Source organism: Nerophis lumbriciformis, linkage group LG30 (assembly GCF_033978685.3).
Source record: "Nerophis lumbriciformis linkage group LG30, RoL_Nlum_v2.1, whole genome shotgun sequence".
Lineage (NCBI taxonomy): Eukaryota > Metazoa > Chordata > Actinopteri > Syngnathiformes > Syngnathidae > Nerophis > Nerophis lumbriciformis.
This window is the reverse complement of record NC_084577.2, coordinates 28527587-28550086: the sequence shown is the minus strand read 5'-3', so window position 1 is coordinate 28550086 and position 22500 is coordinate 28527587. Positions and strand designations below refer to the sequence as shown.

Genomic DNA, 22500 nt, shown 5'->3' with positions numbered 1-22500 from the left:
ACACTAAGTAGTACTAATGTAAACATGTACTCACCAAGTAGTGCTAATGTAAACATGTACACAACAAGTAGTAGTAGTAGTAATGTAAACATGTACACAGCAAGTAGTACTAATGTAAACATGTACACAACACGTAGTATTAATGTAAACATGTACTCACCAAGTAGTGCTAATGTAAACATGTATTCAGCAAGTAGTACTAATGTAAACATGTACTCAGCAAGTAGTTCTAATGTAAACACTAAGTAGTACTAATGTAAACATGTACACAGCAAGTAGTACTAATGGAAACATGTACACAACAAGTAGTAGTAGTAATGTAAACATGTACACACCAAGTAGTACTAATGTAAACATGTACTCAGCAAGTAGTGCTACTGTAAACATGTACACACCAAGTAGTACTAATGTAAACACTAAGTAGTACTAATGTAAACATGTACACACCAAGTAGTACCAATGTAAACATGTACACACCAAGTAGTACTAATGTAAACATGTACTCAGCAAGTAGTGCTACTGTAAACATGTACACAGCAAGTAGTACTTATGTAAACATGTACTCACCAAGTAGTGCTAATGTAAGCATGTACACAGCAAGTAGTACTAATGTAAACAAAAACACTAAGTAGTACTAATGTAAACACTAAGTAGTACCAATGTAAACATGTACACACCAAGTAGTGCTAATGTAAACATGTACACACCAAGTAGTACTAATGTAAACACTAAGTAGTACTAATGTAAACATGTACACACCAAGTAGTACTAATGTAAACATGTACACACCAAGTAGTACTAATGTAAACATGTACACACCAAGTAGTACTAATGTAAACACTAAGCAGTACTAATGTAAACATGTACACAGCAAGTAGTACTAATGTAAACATGTACACACCAAGTAGTACTAATGTAAACATGTACTCACCAAGTAGTGCTAATGTAAACATGTACACAGCAAGTAGTACTAATGTAAACACTAAGTAGTACTAATGTAAACATGTACTCACCAAGTAGTGCTGATGTAAACATGTACACAGCAAGTAGTACTAATGTAAACACTAAGTAGTACTAATGTAAACATGTACACACCAAGTAGTACTAATGTAAACATGTACTCAGCAAGTAGTGCTACTGTAAACATGTACACAGCAAGTAGTACTAATGTAAACACTAAGTAGTACTAATGTAAACATGTACTCACCAAGTAGTGCTGATGTAAACATGTACACAACAAGTAGTACTATTGTAAACATGTACTCAGCAAGTAGTACTAATGTAAACACTAAGTAGTACTAATGTAAACATGTACTCAGCAAGTAGGACTAATGTAAACATGTACACAACAAGTAGTACTAATGTAAACACTAAGTGGTGCTAATGTAAACACTAAGTAGTACTAATGTAAACATGTACTCACCAAGTAGTACAAATGTAAACATGTACACAGCAAGTTTACTAATGTAAACACTAAGTAGTACTAATGTAAACATGTACTCATCAAGTAGTGCTACTGTAAACATGTACACACCAAGTAGTACTACTGTAAACATGTACACACCAAGTAGTACTAATGTAAACACTAAGTAGTACTAATGTAAACATGTACTCACCAAGTAGTGCTACTGTAAACATTTACACACCAAGTAGTACTACTGTAAACATGTACACACCAAGTAGTGCTAATGTAAACACTAAGTAGTACTAATGTAAACATGTACACACCAAGTAGTACTAATGTAAACACTAAGTAGTACTAATGTAAACATGTACTCACCAAGTAGTACTAATGTAAACACTAAGTAGTACTAATGTAAACATGTACTCACCAAGTAGTGCTAATGTAAACATGTACACAGCAAGTAGTGCTAATGTAAATATGTACACACCAAGTAGTACTAATGTAAACATGTACTTACCAAGTAGTACTAATGTAAACATGTACACACCAAGTAGTACTAATGTAAACATGTACACACCAAGTAGTGCTAATGTAAACATGTACACAGCAAGTAGTACTAATGTAAACATGTACTCACCAAGTAGTACTAATATAAACATGTACTCATTAAGTAGTACACATGTAAACATGTACACAGCAAGTAATACTAATGTAAACACTAAGTAGTACTAATGTAAACATGTATTCAGCAAGTAGTGCTAATGTAAACATGTACACAACAAGTAGTAGTAGTAATGTAAACATGTACTCAGCAAGTAGTGCTAATGTAAACATGTACACAGCAAGTAGTGCTAATGTAAATATGTACACACCAAGTAGTACTAATGTAAACATGTACTTACCAAGTAGTACTAATGTAAACATGTACACACCAAGTAGTACTAATGTAAACATGTACACACCAAGTAGTGCTAATGTAAACATGTACACAGCAAGTAGTACTAATGTAAACATGTACTCACCAAGTAGTACTAATATAAACATGTACTCATTAAGTAGTACACATGTAAACATGTACACAGCAAGTAATACTAATGTAAACACTAAGTAGTACTAATGTAAACATGTATTCAGCAAGTAGTGCTAATGTAAACATGTACACAACAAGTAGTAGTAGTAATGTAAACATGTACTCAGCAAGTAGTGCTAATGTAAACATGTACACAACAAGTAGTATTAATGTAAACATGTACTCAGCAAGTAGTACTAATGTAAACATGTACACAGCAAGTAGTACTAATGTAAACATGTACTCAGCAAGTAGTACTAATGTAAACATGTACCCACCAAGTAGTACAAATGTAAACATGTATTCAGCAAGTAGTACTAATGTAAACATGTATTCAGCAAGTAGTACTAATGTAAACATGTACACAGCAAGTAGTACTAATGTAAACACTAAGTAGTGCTAATGTAAACATGTACTCAGCAAGTAGTACTTATGTAAACATGTACACAACAAGTAGTAGTAGTAATGTAAACATGTACACAGCAAGTAGGACTAATGTAAACATGTACACAACAAGTAGTACTAATGTAAACACTAAGTAGTGCTAATGTAAACATGTACACAGCAAGTAGTACTAATTTAAACATGTACACACCAAGTAGTACTAATGTAAACATGTACACACCAAGTAGTACTAATGTAAACATGTACACACCAAGTAGTACTAATGTAAACACTAAGTAGTACTAATGTAAACATGTACACACCAAGTAGTACTAATGTAAACACTAAGTAGTACTAATGTAAACATGTACACACCAAGTAGTACTAATGTAAACATATACACACCAAGTAGTACCAATGTAAACATGTACTCACCAAGTAGTACTAATGTAAACATGTACTTACCAAGTAGTACAAATGTAAACATGTACACAGCAAGTAGTACTAATGTAAACACTAAGTAGTACTAATGTAAACATGTACTCACCAAGTAGTACTAATGTAAACATGTACACAGCAAGTAGTACTAATGTAAACACTAAGTAGTACTAATGTAAATATGTACTCACCAAATAGTGCTAATGTAAACATGTACACAGCAAGTAGTACTAATGTAAACACAAAGTAGTACTAATGTAAACATGTACTCACCAAGTAGTGCTAATGTAAACATGTACACAGCAAGTAGTACTAATGTAAACACTAAGTAGTGCTAATGTAAACATGTACTCAGCAAGTAGTACTAATGTAAACATGTACACAACAAGTAGTAGTAGTAATGTAGACATGTACACAGCAAGTAGTACTAATGTAAACATGTACACAGCAAGTAGTACTAATGTAAACAGGTACACAACAAGTAGTATTAATGTAAACACTAAGTAGTACTAATGTAAACATGTACTCATATAAAATATTAAAATAAAGCCAATAATGCCATGTTTGTGGTCCCTTTTATTTAGAAAAGTATCAACAAGTATGGAAATACACTTTGGTACTGGTACCAGTACCAACATCTTACTATCAGGACAACACTAGTGGATACAGACTAGAGTCATATCGCTAATATCACGATATTTCTACTCCAAATTAGCCGAGGCTGAATCAACTCTGGAACAACTTTATTTTTTCCTCAATTGGATGATTGTTGAGTTGTAGCGAAGCCTATTAGCTTGTTTCTGCAATCAAGAGTTTGAATTATGAACTAATCTCCTTCAGAAAATGAATAAAGTCCAGACCTTTTTTTTCCTATTCTTTCTTCATCCCTCTGCCCTCTCCAGGTGTTGACGTATAAAGGGTTCTACGATGAAAACCTGGAGTGGGTGAGTCTGGAGAACATTCAGGTGGTGGCCTCCATGTCAACAGGCGGCGCTGTGGGAAGCCATTCCCTCACGTCCCGCTTCACCTCCATCGTCCGTATCTGCACCATAGAGTAAATATCAGCACACACTTCAGCCCATCTTTTTCAAAATGTTTCTCATCCTTTTGTTTCCCTCCTCCTGCTCTGCGTGCATCATCTCCCTGCAGCTATCCAGACCAGGAGCAGCTGCAGACCATCTACTCGGCCTACCTGCAGCCCATCCTGCGACACAGTTTGGGCAGCCAAGCGTCTTGGGCCAGCTCAGGGAAGAGCCAGCAGCTGGCTGCTTCTCTGGTGCAGCTCTATGAACAGGTACACTCATTCATTTGTCAACAACATGCTCTATGAACAGGTACACTCATTCATTTGTCAACAACATGCTCTATGAACAGGTACACTCATTCATTTGTCAACAACATGCTCTATGAACAGGTACACTCATTCATTTGTCAACAACATGCTCTATGAACAGGTACACTCATTCATTTGTCAACAACATGCTCTATGAACAGGTACACTCATTCATTTGTCAACAACATGCTCTATGAACAGGTGCACTCATTCATTTGTCAACAACATGCTCTATGAACAGGTACACTCATTCATTTGTCAACAACATGCTCTATGAGCAGGTACACTCATTCATTTGTCAACAACATGCTCTATGAACAGGTACACTCATTCATTTGTCAACAACATGCTCTATGAACAGGTACACTCATTCATTTGTCAACAACATGCTCTATGAACAGGTACACTCATTCATTTGTCAACAACATGCTCTATGAACAGGTACACTCATTCATTTGTCAACAACATGCTCTATGAACAGGTACACTCATTCATTTGTCAACAACATGCTCTATGAGCAGGTACACTCATTCATTTGTCAACAACATGCTCTATGAACAGGTACACTCATTCATTTGTCAACAACATGCTCTATGAACAGGTACACTCATTCATTTGTCAACAACATGCTCTATGAACAGGTACACTCATTCATTTGTCAACAACATGCTCTATGAACAGGTACACTCATTCATTTGTCAACAACATGCTCTATGAACAGGTACACTCATTCATTTGTCAACAACATGCTCTATGAACAGGTACACTCATTCATTTGTCAACAACATGCTCTATGAACAGGTACACTCATTCATTTGTCAACAACATGCTCTATGAACAGGTATACTCATTCATTTGTCAACAACATGCTCTATGAACAGGTACACTCATTCATTTGTCAACAACATGCTCTATGAACAGGTACACTCATTCATTTGTCAACAACATGCTCTATGAACAGGTACACTCATTCATTTGTCAACAACATGCTCTATGAACAGGTACACTCATTCATTTGTCAACAACATGCTCTATGAACAGGTACACTCATTCATTTGTCAACAACATGCTCTATGAACAGGTACACTCATTCATTTGTCAACAACATGCTCTATGAACAGGTACACTCATTCATTTGTCAACAACATGCTCTATGAACAGGTATACTCATTCATTTGTCAACAACATGCTCTATGAACAGGTACACTCATTCATTTGTCAACAACATGCTCTATGAACAGGTACACTCATTCATTTGTCAACAACATGCTCTATGAACAGGTACACTCATTCATTTGTCAACAACATGCTCTATGAACAGGTACTCAAATTCATTTGTCAACAACATGCTCTATGAACAGGTACACTCATTCATTTGTCAACAACATGCTCTATGAACAGGTACACTCATTCATTTGTCAACAACATGCTCTATGAACAGGTACACTCATTCATTTGTCAACAACATGCTCTATGAACAGGTACACTCATTCATTTGTCAACAACATGCTCTATGAACAGGTACACTCATTCATTTGTCAACAACATGCTCTATGAACAGGTACACTCATTCATTTGTCAACAACATGCTCTATGAACAGGTACACTCATTCATTTGTCAACAACATGCTCTATGAACAGGTACACTCATTCATTTGTCAACAACATGCTCTATGAACAGGTACACTCATTCATTTGTCAACAACATGCTCTATGAACAGGTACACTCATTCATTTGTCAACAACATGCTCTATGAACAGGTACACTCATTCATTTGTCAACAACATGCTCTATGAACAGGTACACTCATTCATTTGTCAACAACATGCTCTATGAACAGGTATACTCATTCATTTGTCAACAACATGCTCTATGAACAGGTACACTCATTCATTTGTCAACAACATGCTCTATGAACAGGTACACTCATTCATTTGTCAACAACATGCTCTATGAACAGGTACACTCATTCATTTGTCAACAACATGCTCTATGAACAGGTACACTCATTCATTTGTCAACAACATGCTCTATGAACAGGTACACTCATTCATTTGTCAACAACATGCTCTATGAACAGGTACACTCATTCATTTGTCAACAACATGCTCTATGAACAGGTACACTCATTCATTTGTCAACAACATGCTCTATGAACAGGTATACTCATTCATTTGTCAACAACATGCTCTATGAACAGGTACACTCATTCATTTGTCAACAACATGCTCTATGAACAGGTACACTCATTCATTTGTCAACAACATGCTCTATGAACAGGTACACTCATTCATTTGTCAACAACATGCTCTATGAACAGGTACTCAAATTCATTTGTCAACAACATGCTCTATGAACAGGTACACTCATTCATTTGTCAACAACATGCTCTATGAACAGGTACACTCATTCATTTGTCAACAACATGCTCTATGAACAGGTACACTCATTCATTTGTCAACAACATGCTCTATGAACAGGTACACTCATTCATTTGTCAACAACATGCTCTATGAACAGGTACACTCATTCATTTGTCAACAACATGCTCTATGAACAGGTACACTCATTCATTTGTCAACAACATGCTCTATGAACAGGTACACTCATTCATTTGTCAACAACATGCTCTATGAACAGGTACACTCATTCATTTGTCAACAACATGCTCTATGAACAGGTACACTCATTCATTTGTCAACAACATGCTCTATGAACAGGTACACTCATTCATTTGTCAACAACATGCTCTATGAACAGGTACACTCATTCATTTGTCAACAACATGCTCTATGAACAGGTACACTCATTCATTTGTCAACAACATGCTCTATGAACAGGTACACTCATTCATTTGTCAACAACATGCTCTATGAACAGGTACACTCATTCATTTGTCAACAACATGCTCTATGAACAGGTACACTCATTCATTTGTCAACAACATGCTCTATGAACAGGTACACTCATTCATTTGTCAACAACATGCTCTATGAACAGGTACACTCATTCATTTGTCAACAACATGCTCTATGAACAGGTACACTCATTCATTTGTCAACAACATGCTCTATGAACAGGTATACTCATTCATTTGTCAACAACATGCTCTATGAACAGGTACACTCATTCATTTGTCAACAACATGCTCTATGAACAGGTACACTCATTCATTTGTCAACAACATGCTCTATGAACAGGTACACTCATTCATTTGTCAACAACATGCTCTATGAACAGGTACACTCATTCATTTGTCAACAACATGCTCTATGAACAGGTACACTCATTCATTTGTCAACAACATGCTCTATGAACAGGTACACTCATTCATTTGTCAACAACATGCTCTATGAACAGGTATACTCATTCATTTGTCAACAACATGCTCTATGAACAGGTACACTCATTCATTTGTCAACAACATGCTCTATGAACAGGTACACTCATTCATTTGTCAACAACATGCTCTATGAACAGGTATACTCATTCATTTGTCAACAACATGCTCTATGAACAGGTACACTCATTCATTTGTCAACAACATGCTCTATGAACAGGTACACTCATTCATTTGTCAACAACATGCTCTATGAACAGGTACACTCATTCATTTGTCAACAACATGCTCTATGAACAGGTACACTCATTCATTTGTCAACAACATGCTCTATGAACAGGTACACTCATTCATTTGTCAACAACATGCTCTATGAACAGGTACACTCATTCATTTGTCAACAACATGCGCAATGGCACTAAAACGGGGGGTATCCGAAATGTAGCCCGCGAAAACGTCGTGAGTAGAGATGTCCGATAATATCGGCCAATAAATGTTTATCTTACCTAAAAATAAATATATATATTAATTAAAAAATAAAACAAATTTTTTTTTTACAATAAATATATATATTAATAAAAAAAAAAAAAAACATTTTTTTTTACTATATTTTGCTAAAAACATCAAAATTAATTATATTTTTATTTGTATTTTTTCTGACTCCTTATTACACTCAGCCATAGAATTATGCATTAAAATAAACATATTTGAAATAATAAATTTTAAATGATCATAATAATTCATTTAAAATGACCATATTTAATTATTAAAATAATTGCTTGTTTATCAACAACTTTAGCATTTTATTCATTACATTTTGAAGCTCTCAGAAGCCAAGTTATGTTATATTCCTTAATATTTATTTATGCAAGTTTGAAGTATCAATTATCTATTTTCTCTTTTTTTGGTATTTTCCTGTAGCAGTTTCATGTCTTCCTTTGAGCGATATTTCCCGCATCTACTTTGTTTTAGCAATCAAGAATATTTTAGTTGTTTTTATCCTTCTTTGTGGGGACATTGTTGATTGATGTCATGTTCGGATGTACATTGTCTTTGCTCCACAGTAAGTCTTTGCTGTCGTCCAGCATTCTGTTTTTGTTTACATTGTAGCCAGTTCAGTTTTAGTTTTGTTCTGCGTAGCCTTCCCTAAGCTTCAATGGCTTTTCTTAGAGGCACTCACCTTTTGTTTATTTTTGGTTTAAGCATTACACCTTTTTACCTGCACACTGCCTACCACTGTTTCCTACATCTACAAAGCAATTAGCTACCGGCTGCCACCTACTGATATGGAAGTGCATTACACGGTTACTCTGCCGAGCTCTAGACAACACCGACACTCAACAACAACATTATTTTTTTTTTATATTCAATATTTCAATCATATTTTGGGGTGTTATAATCTCAGCACAATTTTTTTGATCTAACATATTTTTTGTTCATAATTTTTTTTGTTGAATCACTTTAATGTGTTTATTGTCAACATGCTGTTAGCATATGTGGCTATATTTGTTAATCACGAAATTGGAGGTCTCAAGGTTGGCAAGTATGACAGAGTGGTACATAACCGGTAAAACACGGACGTAGGACATACTTGCCAACCCTCCCGATTTTCCCGGGAGACTCCCGAATTTCAGTGCCCCTCCCGAAAATCTCCCTGGGCAACCATTCTCGACGAATTTCTCCCGATTTCCACCCGGACAACAGTATTGGGGGCGGGCCTTAAAGGCACTGCCTTTAGCGTCCTCTACAACCTGTCGTCACGTCCGTTTTTCCTCCATACAAACAGCGTGCCGGCACTAACACATGATATATGCGGCTGTTGCACACACACAAGTGACTGCAAGGCATACTTGGTCAACAGCCGTACAGGTCACACTGAGAGTGGCCGTATAAACAACTTTAACACTGTTACAAATATGCGCCACACTGTGAACCCACACCGAACAAGAATGACAAACACATTTCGGGAGAACATCCGCACCGTAACACAACATAAACACAACAGTACAAATACCCAGAAACCCCTTGCAGCACTAACTCTTCCGGGACGCTACAATATACACCCCCGCTACTACCAAACCCCGCCGGTGTTTTCCTGTGTGTAGTATTTCCTATTTTGTTGTTGATTGTCATGTCATGTACGGATGTACTTTGTGGACGCCATCTTTGCTCCACAGTAAGTCTTTGCTGTAGTCCAGCATTCTTTTTTTGTTTACTTTGAAGCCAGATCAGTTTTAGTTTCATTCTGCATAGCCTCCCCTAAGCTTCAATGCCTTTTCTTAGCGGCACTCGCCTTTTGTTTATTTTTGGTTTAAGCATTAAGACACCTTTTTTACCTGCACCCTGCCTCCCGCTGTTGTCTGCATATCGTGATCACGACAAACCATGTTCCCGACATCCACAAAGCAATCAGCTACCGGCTGCCACCTACTGATATGGAAGAGTATTACACGGTTACTCCAGACAGCACCGACACTCAACAATGGCACATTATTTGCGGATTGTAATTACCGGTTTGCTAAAAATATTTCTAACCTAATTAGGTGAAATGACGACATCTCCCACGGCACACCAGAATATATCTCACGGTACACTAGTGTGCCGCGGCACAGTGGTCGGAAAACACTGAAGTAATTCAGGTCAACGATCTTTTATTATTCTGTGTTAAAGGTATGCACAGCGTTTACTTACATGACCAAATCCAAACAACCTTCCCTAGTCAAGGTGCAAATAAAAAAAATCCAATGCAAAATGTCAACACACATGGTCACACATGATATGGATATTATAAAAAACAATATCCATGTACCATAGAAAAAATACAATTATACCCATTTAAGACCATTACAAAGCATGATGGGAAAAATGCAAAACACTGTTCACACTTATTCATGTTTGGTGCATTTTAGCTGCTTGATATTTCTGATTGATGACAAAACTTTTAAGTAGGTCCTCAGAGAAGTAAACAAGGTAGGAGTCGAACTTTCACATCCTCTTAATATCCAATTATATTCATTATATATCAGGTCAACGGTCTTTTATTATTCTGTGTTAAAGGTATGCACAGCATTTACTTGCACGACCAAATCCAAACAACCTTCCCTAGTCAAGGTGCAAAAAAATGTCAACACACATGGTCACTGAACTTTGTGGATATTATCAAAAAAAAAATCCATGCACCATAAAAAAAATACAATTATACCCATTTAAGACCATTACAAAGCATGATGGGAAAAATGCAAAACACTGTTCACACTTATTCATGTTTGGTGCATTTTATCTGCTTGATATTTCTGATTGATGACAAAACTTTAAGTAGGTCCTCAGAGAAGTAAACAAGGTAGGAGTTGAACTTTCACATCCTCTTAATATCCAATTATATTAATTATATATCAGGTCAACGATCGTTTATTATTCTGTGTTAAAGGTGTGCACAGCATTTACTTACACGACTAAATCCAAACAACCTTCCCTAGTCAAGGTGCAAAAAAATGTCAACACACATGGTCACTGAACTTTGTGGATATTATCAAAAAAAAATCCATGCACCATAAAAAAAATACAATTATACCCATTTAAGACCATTACAAAGCATGATGGGAAAAATGCAAAACACTGTTCACACTTATTCATGTTTGGTGCATTTTAGCTGCTTGATATTTCTGATTGATGACAAAACTTTTAAGTAGGTCCTCAGAGAAGTAAACAAGGTAGGAGTCGAACTTTCACATCCTCTTAATATCCAATTATATTAATTATATATCAGGTCAACGATCTTTTATTATTCTGTGTTAAAGGTATGCACAGCATTTACTTACATGACCAAATCCAAACAACCTTCCCTAGTCATGGTGCAAAAATAAAATAAAAAATCCAATGCAAAATGTAAACACACATGGTCACACATAACACAACCTGCTCACTGAACTTTGTGGATATTACCAAAAAAAAAAAAATCCATGCACCATAAAAAAAAATACAATTATACCCATTAAAGACCATTACAAAGCATGATGGGAAAAATGCAAAACACTGTTCACACTTATTCATTTTAGCTGCTTGATATTTCTGATTGATGACCAAACTTTAAGTAGGTCCTCAGAGAAGTAAACAAGGTAGGAGTCGAACTTTCACATCCTCTTAATTTCCAATTATATTAATTATATATCAGGTCAACGATATTTTATTATTCTGTGTTAAAGGTATGCACAGCATTTACTTATATGACCAAATCCAAACAACCTTCCCTAGTCATGGTGCAAAAAAAAAAAAAAAAATCCAATGCAAAATGTAAACACACATGGTCACACATAACACAACCTGCTCACTGAACTTTGTGGATATTACCAAAAAAAAAAAAAATCCATGCACCATAAAAAAAAATACAATTATACCCATTTAAGACCATTACAAAGCATGATGGGAAAAATGCAAAACACTGTTCACACTTATTCATTTTAGCTGCTTGATATTTCTGATTGATGACCAAACTTTAAGTAGGTCCTCAGAGAAGTAAACAAGGTAGGAGTCGAACTTTCACATCCTCTTAATTTCCAATTATATTAATTATATATCAGGTCAACGATATTTTATTATTCTGTGTTAAAGGTATGCACAGCATTTACTTATATGACCGAATCCAAACACCCTTCCCTAGTCATGGTGCAAAAAAAAAAAAAAAATCCAATGCAAAATGTCAACACACATAACACAACCTGCTCACTGAACTTTGTGGATATTATCAAAAAAAAAATCCATGCACCATAAAAAAAAATACAATTATACCCATTTAAGACCATTACAAAGCATGATGGGAAAAATGCAAAACACTGTTCACACTTATTCATTTTAGCTGCTTGATATTTCTGATTGATGACCAAACTTTAAGTAGGTCCTCAGAGAAGTAAACAAGGTAGGAGTCGAACTTTCACATCCTCTTAATTTCCAATTATATTAATTATATATCAGGTCAACGATATTTTATTATTCTGTGTTAAAGGTATGCACAGCATTTACTTATATGACCAAATCCAAACACCCTTCCCTAGTCATGGTGCAAAAAAAAAAAAAAATCCAATGCAAAATGTCAACAAACATAACACAACCTGCTCACTGAACTTTGTGGATATTATCAAAAAAAAAATCCATGCACCATAAAAAAAATACAATTATACCCATTTAAGACCATTACAAAGCATGATGGGAAAAGTGCAAAACACTGTTAACACTTATTCATTTTAGCTGCTTGATATTTCTGATTGATGACAAAACTTGTAAGTAGGTCCTCAGAGAAGTAAACAAGGTAGGAGTCGAACTTTCACATCCTCTTAATATCCAATTATATTAATTATATATCAGGTCAACGGTCTTTTATTATTCTGTGTTAAAGGTATGCACGGCGTTTACTTATATGACCAAATCCAAACACCCTTCCCTAGTCATGGTGCAAAAAAAAAAAAAAAATCCAATGCAAAATGTCAACACACATGGTCACACATGATATGGATATTATAAAAAACAATATCCATGTACCTTAGAAAAAATACAATTATACCCATTTAAGACCATTACAAAGCATGATGGGAAAATTGCAAAACACTGTTCACACTTATACATTTTAGCTGCTTGATATTTCTGATTGATGACAAAACTTGTAAGTAGGTCCTCAGAGAAGTAAACAAGGTATGAGTCGAACTTTCACATCCTCTTAATATCCAATTATATTAATTATATATCATGCCAACGATCTTTTATTATTCTGTGTTAAAGGGATGCACAGCATTTACTTATATGACCAAATCCAAACACCCTTCCCTAGTCATGGTGCAAAAAAAAAAAAATCCAATGCAAAATGTCAACACACATAACACAACCTGCTCACTGAACTTTGTGGATATTATAAAAAAAAAATATCCATGCACCATAAAAAAAATACAATTATACCCATTTAAGACCATTACAAAGCATGATGGGAAAAATGCAAAACACTGTTCACACTTATTCATGTTTGGTGCATTTTAGCTGCTTGATATTTCTGATTGATGACAAAACTTGTAAGTAGGTCCTCAGAGAAGTAAACAAGGTAGGAGTCGAACTTTCACATCCTCTTAATATCCAATTATATTAATTATATATCAGGTCAACGATCTTTTATTATTCTGTGTTAAAGGTATGCACAGCATTCACTTATATGACCAAATCCAAACAACCTTCCCTAGTCAAGGTGCAAATAAAAAAAACAACCTGCTCACTGAACTTTGTGGTTATTATAAAAAACAATGTCCATGCACCATAGAAAAAATACAATTATACCCATTTAAGACCATTACAAAGCATGATGGGAAAAATGCAAAACACTGTTCACACTTATTCATGTTTGGTGCATTTTAGCTGCTTGATATTTCTGATTGATGACAAAACTTTTAAGTAGGTCCTCAGAGAAGTAAACAAGGTAGGAGTCGAACTTTCTTAATATCCAATTATATTAATTATATATCAGGTCAACGATCTTTTATTATTCTGTGTTAAAGGTATGCACAGCATTTACTTATATGACCAAATCCAAACACCCTTCCCTAGTCATGGTGCAAAAAAAAAAAAAAAAAAATCCAATGCAAAATGTCAACACACATGGTCACACATAACACAACCTGCTCACTGAACTTTGTGGATATTATCAAAAAAAAAATCCATGCACCATAAAAAAAATACAATTATACCCATTTAAGACCTTTACAAAGCATGATGGGAAAAATGCAAAACACTGTTCACACTTAGTCATGTTTGGTGCATTTTAGCTGCTTGATATTTCTGATTGATGACAAAACTTGTAAGTAGGTCCTCAGAGAAGTAAACAAGGTAGGAGTCGAACTTTCACATCCTCTTAATATCCAATTATATTAATTATATATCAGGTCAACGATCTTTTATTATTCTGTGTTAAAGGTATGCACATCATTTACTTATATGACCAAATCCAAACACCCTTCCCTAGTCATGGTGCAAAAAAACTAAAAAAAACTTTGTGGATAGCTACGGAACGGGTCGAGGGTGAAAAAGGGAGACGGGACGTCAATTGCGCGTTTAAAAAAAAAAATCATCCCTGTTAAAGGAATGATGCTCTGTAATTGTATCGCTCAATTACTGATGCGGTGTGTTCTCATGCAGGTGAAAGCCAAGTTCACAGTGGACGACCACAGTCACTACCTTTTCACCCCGTGTGTCCTGACCGAGTGGGTCCTCAGCCTGTTGCGATACGACCTCACTGCAGGTGAGCAAGCCACTTTTGCCTAAACGTTTTGCATCTCTTCTAACTTGCGGTTTCTCATGTTCCTTGGAAGCTCAATCGGACGTGACCGACAGTGTGCTGGAGGTGGTGGCGCACGAGGCCAGGAGGATCTTCAGAGACCGTCTGGTGTCCTCCAAAGATCTCCACGCCTTCGATAACATGCTCTCCTCCATCATCCGTGGTGACTGGGGCTCGGACGCCCTCTGCAACATGACTGGTAGGAGATCTCTCTATACTCACACATTAGATAGTGTAGGATGCTAAGAAGGGGACTAGGGTTACACAGGGGTGGAAAATATCAGGTATCCATCCATCCATCCATCTTCTTCCGCTTATCCGAGGTCGGGTCGCGGGGGCAGCAGCCTAAGCAGGGAAGCCCAGACTTCCCTCTCCCCAGCCACTTCGTCCAGCTCCTCCCGGGGGGATCCCGAGGCGTTCCCAGGCCAGCCGGGCGAGATAGTCTTCCCAGCGTGTCCTGGGTCTTCCCCGTGGCCTCCTACCGGTTGGACGTGCCCGAAACACCTTCCTAGGGAGGCGTTCGAGTGGCATCCTGACCAGATGCCCGAACCACCTCATCTGGCTCCTCTCCATGTGGAGGAGCAGCAGCTTTACTTTGAGCTCCCCCCGAATGACAGAGCTTCTCACCCTATCTCTAAGGGAGAGCCCCGCCACTCAGCGGAGGAAACTCATTTGGGCCGCTTGTACCCGTGATCTTGTCCTTTCGGTCATGACCCGAAGCTCATGACCATAGGTGAGGATGGGAACGTAGATCGACCGGTAAATCGAGAGCTTTGCCTTCCGGCTCAGCTCCTTCTTCACCACAACGGATCGATACAGCGTCCGCATTACTGAAGACGCCGCACCGATCCGCCTGTCGATCTCACGATCCACTCTTCCCCCACTCGTGAACAAGACTCCGAGGTACTTGAACTCCTCCACTTGGGGCAAGATCTCCTCCCCAACCCAGAGATGGCACTCCACCCTTTTCCGGGAGAGAACCATGGACTCGGACTTGGAGGTGCTGATTCCCATCCCAGTCGCTTCACACTCGGCTGCGAACCGATCCAGTGAGAGCTGAAGATCTTGGCCGGAGGAAGCCATCAGGACCACATCATCTGCAAATAGCAGTGACCTAATCCTGCAGCCACCAAACCAGATCCCCTCAACGCCCTGACTGCGCCTAGAAATTCTGTCCATAAAGGTTATGAACAGAATCGGTGACAAAGGGCAGCCTTGGCGGAGTCCAACCCTCACTGGAAACGTGTCCGACTTACTGCCGGCAATGCGGACCAAGCTCTGACACTGATTATACAGGGAGCGAACTGCCACAATAAGACAGTCCGATACCCCATACTCTCTGAGCACTCCCCACAGGACTTCCCGGGGTACACGGTCGAATGCCTTCTCCAAGTCCACAAAGCACATGTAGACTGGTTGGGCAAACTCCCATGCACCCTCAAGGACCCTGCCGAGAGTATAGAGCTGGTCCACAGTTCCACGACCAGGACGAAAACCACACTGTTCCTCCTGAATCCGAGGTTGGACTATCCGGCGTAGCCTCCTCTCCAGTACACCTGAATAGACCTTACCGGGAAGGCTGAGGAGTGTGATCCCACGATAGTTAGAGCACACCCTCCGGTTCCCCTTCTTAAAGAGAGGAACCACCACCCCGGTCTGCCAATCCAGAGGTACCGACCCCGATGTCCACGCGATGTTGCAGAGTCTTGTCAACCAAGACAGCCCCACAGCATCCAGAGCCTTAAGGAACTCCGGGCGGATCTCATCCACCCCCGGGGCCTTGCCACCGAGGAGCTTTTTAACTACCTCGGCAACCTCAGCCCCAGAAATAGGAGAGCCCACCACAGACTCCCCAGGCACTGCTTCCTCATAGGAAGACGTGCTGGTAGGATTGAGGAGGTCTTCGAAGTATTCCCTCCACCGATCCACAACATCCGCAGTCGAGGTCAGCAGAGCACCATCCCCACCATACACGGTGTTGACACTGCACTGCTTCCCCTTCCTGAGGCGGCGGATGGTGGTCCAGAATTGCTTCGAAGCCGTCCGGAAGTCTTTTTCCATGGCCTCCCCAAACTCCTCCCATGTCCGAGTTTTTGCCTCCGCGACCGCTGAAGCCGCACACCGCTTGGCCTGTCGGTACCTGTCCGCTGCCTCAGGAGTCCCATGAGCCAAAAGAACCCGATAGGACTCCTTCTTCAGCCTGACGGCATCCCTCACCGCCGGCGTCCACCAACGGGTTCTAGGATTACCGCCACGACAGGCACCAACTACCTTGCGGCCACAGCTCCAATCGGCCGCCTCGACAACAGAGGTACGGAACATGGTCCATTCGGACTCAATGTCCAGCGCCTCCCTCGTGACATGTTCAAAGTTCTTCCGGAGGTGGGAATTGAAACTCTCTCTGACAGGAAATATCAGGTAAATTTCCGGAATTTTGCCAATTATCTGTGCATGTGATGGAGGAATGCACTGAACATGTGATGGAGGAATGCACAGTGCAGGGTTGAAATTCTACTGAATTTGCATGAAATCATGTTGTTTTAGCTAATAATCATGCTGCAAGATCTAGCATGTTGCATTCAATGTTTATTCCCATTCATTTACCATTCATTCCCAACTGTGAATATTCCCGGAATGTTGCAACCCTAAAGGGGACACGGGTAAGTGATTCCTCAGACCAGACGTAGACTTAAAGGGTCGTATGATGATATTTTCTACATGTGAACACTTCCTTGTGGTCTACATAACATGTGATGGTGGTTCCTTGCTCAAAATGCGGCAGAGATGATTGTTTTACACACCATCTTGACCGTCTCTTCTGTGGGCGCTCTTGTTTATGTGCCTCCACTTTGACAGCTTTGTTGTACCGCTACTTTTTGGCAAGTAAACACGCCGCAGGACTGCTTGTATCGCACACAAGTAAACATGCTGCAGGGCTGAATGTATCGCATATTATACCATACACAAGTAAACACGCTTCAAGACTGCTTGTATCGCATATGATATCGCACACAAGTAAACACGTTGCAGGACTGCTTGTATCGCACATGATATCGCACACGAGTAAACACGCTGAAGGACTGCTTGTATCGCATATGATATTGCACACAAGTAAACACAATGCAGGACTGCTTGTATCGCACACAAGTAAACACGCTGCAGGACTGCTTGTATCGCACGTGATATCGCACACAAGTAAACACGCTGCAGGACTGCTTGTATCGCACATGATATCCCACACATGTAAACACTCTGCAGGACTGCTTTTATAGCACATGATATTACACACAAGTAAACACACTGCAAGACTGATTGTATAGCACATGATATCACACACATGTAAACACGCTGTAGAACTGCTTTTATCGCACACAAGTAAACACGCTGAAGGACTGCTTGTATCACATATGATATCGCACACAAGTAAACACGTTGCAGGACTGCTTGTATCACACATGATATCGAACACAAGTAAACACGCTGAAGGACTGCTTGTATCGCATATAATATCGCACACAAGTAAACACGTTGCAGGACTGCTTGTATCGCACACAAGTAAACACGCTGAAGGACTGCTTGTAGCGCACATGATATCGCACACAAGTAAACACGCTGCAGGACTGCTTGTATCGCACGTGATATCACACTCAAGTAAACACGCTGCAGGACTGCTTGTATCGCACATGATATCCCACACGTGTAAACACTCTGCAGGACTGCTTGTATATCACATGATATTGCACACACAAGTAAACACGCTGCAAGACTGCTTGTATCGCACATGATATCACACACAAGTAAACACGCTTCAAGGCTGATTGTATAGCACATGATATCACACACATGTAAACACGCTGTAGAACTGCTTTTATCGCACACAAGTAAACACGCTGAAGGACTGCTTGTATCGCATATGGTATCACACACAAGTGCACATGCTGCAGGGGTGATTGTATCACACATTATGCCATACACAAGTAAACACGCTTCAAGACTGCTTGTATCGCACATGATATCACACACAAGCAAACACACTGCAATGCTGATTGTATCGCACATTATATCACATACAAGCGAACACGCTGCCGGACTGCTTGTATCACACATGATATCGCATACAAGTAAACACGTTGCATGACTGCTTGTATTGCATATGATATCGCACACAATTAAACACGTTGCAGGACTGCTTGTATCGGACATGATATCGCACACAAGTAAAAACGCTGCAGGACTGCTTGTATCGCACATGATATCACACACACGTAAACACTCTGCAGGACTGCTTGTATCGCACATGATATCACACACAAGTAAACACTCTGCAGGACTGCTTGTATCGCACATGATATCACACACAAGTAAACACGCTGCAAGACTGCTTGTATCGCACATAATATCACACACATGTAAACACTCTGCAGGACTGCTTGTATAGCACTTGATATTACACACAAATAAACATGCTGCAAGGCTCATTGTATAGCAAGTGATATCACACACATGTAAAGATGTTGCAGGACTGCTTGTATCGCACACAAGTAAACACGCTGAAGGACTGCTTGTATCACATATGACATCACACACAAGTAAACACGCTGCAGGGCTGATTGTATCGCATATTATACCATACACAAGTAAACACGCTGCAAGACTGCTTGTATCGCACATGATATCACACACAAGCAAACACACTGCAAGGCTGATTGTATCGCACATGATATCACATACAAGGAAACACGCTGCCGGACTGCTTGTATCGCACATGATATCATACACATGTAAACACGCTGCAGGACTGCTTGTATTGCACATGATATCGCATACAAGTAAACACGCTGCAGGACTGCTTGTATCGCACATGATATCACACACGTGTAAACACTCTGCAGGACTGCTTGTATCACACATGATATCACACATATTACATGCAAACACCTCCAGTATAATCCAGTACTTGTGTTCCTGCTGATATCTGACTAATATCATTATTGGATCAGGACACCCCCAAACAATAATTAATTATGCTTTATTATTGTTGTGTATAAGTGATGATGAATGATTATTGTTGTGTATAAGTGATGATAAATTATTATTGTTGTGTATAAGTGATGATAAATTATTATTGTTGTGTATAAGTGATGATAAATTATTATTGTTGTGTATAAGTGATGATAAATTATTATTGTTGTGTATAAGTGATGATAAATTATTATTGTTGTGTATAAGTGATGATAAAATTATGTTTGGGTATAAGTGATGATAAATTATTATTGTTGTGTATAAGTGATGATACATTATTATGTTTGTGTATAAGTGATGATACATTATTATTGTTGTGTATAAGTGATGATAAATGATTATTGTTGTGTAGAAGTGATGATAAATTATTATTGTTGTGTATAAGTGATGATAAATTATTATTGTTGTGTATAAGCGATGATACATTTTTATTGTTGTGTATAAGTGAGGATAAATTATTATTGTTGTGTATAAGCGATGATAAATTATTATTGTTGTGTATAAGTGATGATAAATTATTATGTGTGTGTATAAGTGATGATAAATTATTATGTTTGTGTATAAGTGATAATAAATTATTATTGTTGTGTATAAGTGATGATAAAGTGTCATGTTTGTGTATAAGTGATGATAAATTATTATTGTTGTGTATAAGTGATGATAAATTATTATTGTTGTGTATAAGTGATGATTAATTATTATGTTTATGTATAAGTGATGATAAATTATTATGTTTGTGTATAAGTGATGATAAATTATTATTGTTGTGTATAAGTGATGATAAATTATTATGTTTGTGTATAAGTGATGATAAATTATTGTGTTTGTGTATAAGTGATGATAAATTATTATTGTTGTGTATAAGTGATGATAAAGTGTCATGTTTGTGTATAAGTGATGATAAATTATTATTGTTGTGTATAAGTGATCATAAATTATTATTGTTGTGTATAATTGATCATAAATTATTATTGTTGTGTATAAGTGATGATAAATTATTATTGTTGTGTAAAAGTGATGATAAAGTGTCATGTTTATGTATAAGTGATGATACATTTTTATTGTTGTGTATAAGTAATGATAAATTATTATTGTTGTGTATAAGTGATGATAAAATATGTTTTTGTATAAGTGATGATAAATTATTATTGTTGTGTATAAGTGATGATAAAGTGTCGTGTTTGTGTATAAGTGATGATAAATTATTATTGTGGTGTTTAAGTGATGATAAATTATTATTGTTGTGTTTAAGTGATGATAAATTATTATTGTTGTGTATAAGTGATGATAAATTATTATTGTTGTGTATAAGTGATGATAAATTATTATTGTTGTGTATAAGTGATGATAAATGATTATTGTTGTGTAGAAGTGATGATAAATTATTATTGTTGTGTATAAGTGATGATAAATTGTTATTGTTGTGTATAAGTGATAATAAATTATTATTGTTGTGTATACGTGATGATAAATTATTATGTTTGTGTATAAATGATGATAAATTATTATGTTTGTGTATAAGTGATGATAAATTATTATTGTTGTGTTTAAGTGATGATAAATTATTATTGTTGTGTATAAGTGTTGATAAATGATTATTGTTGTGTATAAGTGATGATAAATTATTATTGTTGTGTATGAGTGATGATAAATTGTTATTGTTGTGTATAAGTGATGATAAATTATTATTGTTGTGTATAAGTGATGATAACTTGTTATTGTTGTGTATAAGAAATGATAAATTATTATTGTTGTGTATAAGTGATGATAAATTATTATGTTTGTGTATAAGTGATGATAAATTATTATTGTTGTGTATAAGTGATGATAAATTATTATTGTTGTGTATAAGTGATCATAAATTATTATTGTTGTGTATGTATAAGTGATGATAAATTATTATTGTTGTGTAAAAGTGATGATAAAGTGTCATGTTTATGTATAAGTGATGATACATTTGTATTTTTGTGAATAAGTGATAATAAATTATTATTGTTGTGTATAAGTGATCATAAATTATTATTGTTTTTTATAAGTAATAATAAATTATTATTGTTGTGTATAAGTGATGATTAATTAGTATTGTTGTGTATAAGTGATAATAAATTATTATTGTTGTGTAAAAGTGATGATAAAGTGTCATGTTTATGTATAAGTGATGATACATTTGTATTGTTGTGTATAAGTGATAATACATTATTA

The 22500-nt window shown here is 37.2% G+C and overlaps 1 protein-coding gene across 1 annotated transcript in view; it reads left to right on the top strand.

Annotated features, from left to right (window-relative positions):
• dync2h1 (dynein cytoplasmic 2 heavy chain 1) overlaps positions 1 to 22500 on the top strand; it is a 437107-nt gene that overhangs the window by 245401 nt on the left and 169206 nt on the right. The window contains exons 48-51 of the mRNA XM_061925863.1: positions 4199 to 4350; positions 4446 to 4590; positions 15138 to 15240; positions 15311 to 15475. Of these exons, the coding sequence (XP_061781847.1) occupies positions 4199 to 4350; positions 4446 to 4590; positions 15138 to 15240; positions 15311 to 15475 (565 nt within the window). The remainder of the gene's footprint in view (positions 1 to 4198; positions 4351 to 4445; positions 4591 to 15137; positions 15241 to 15310; positions 15476 to 22500) is intronic.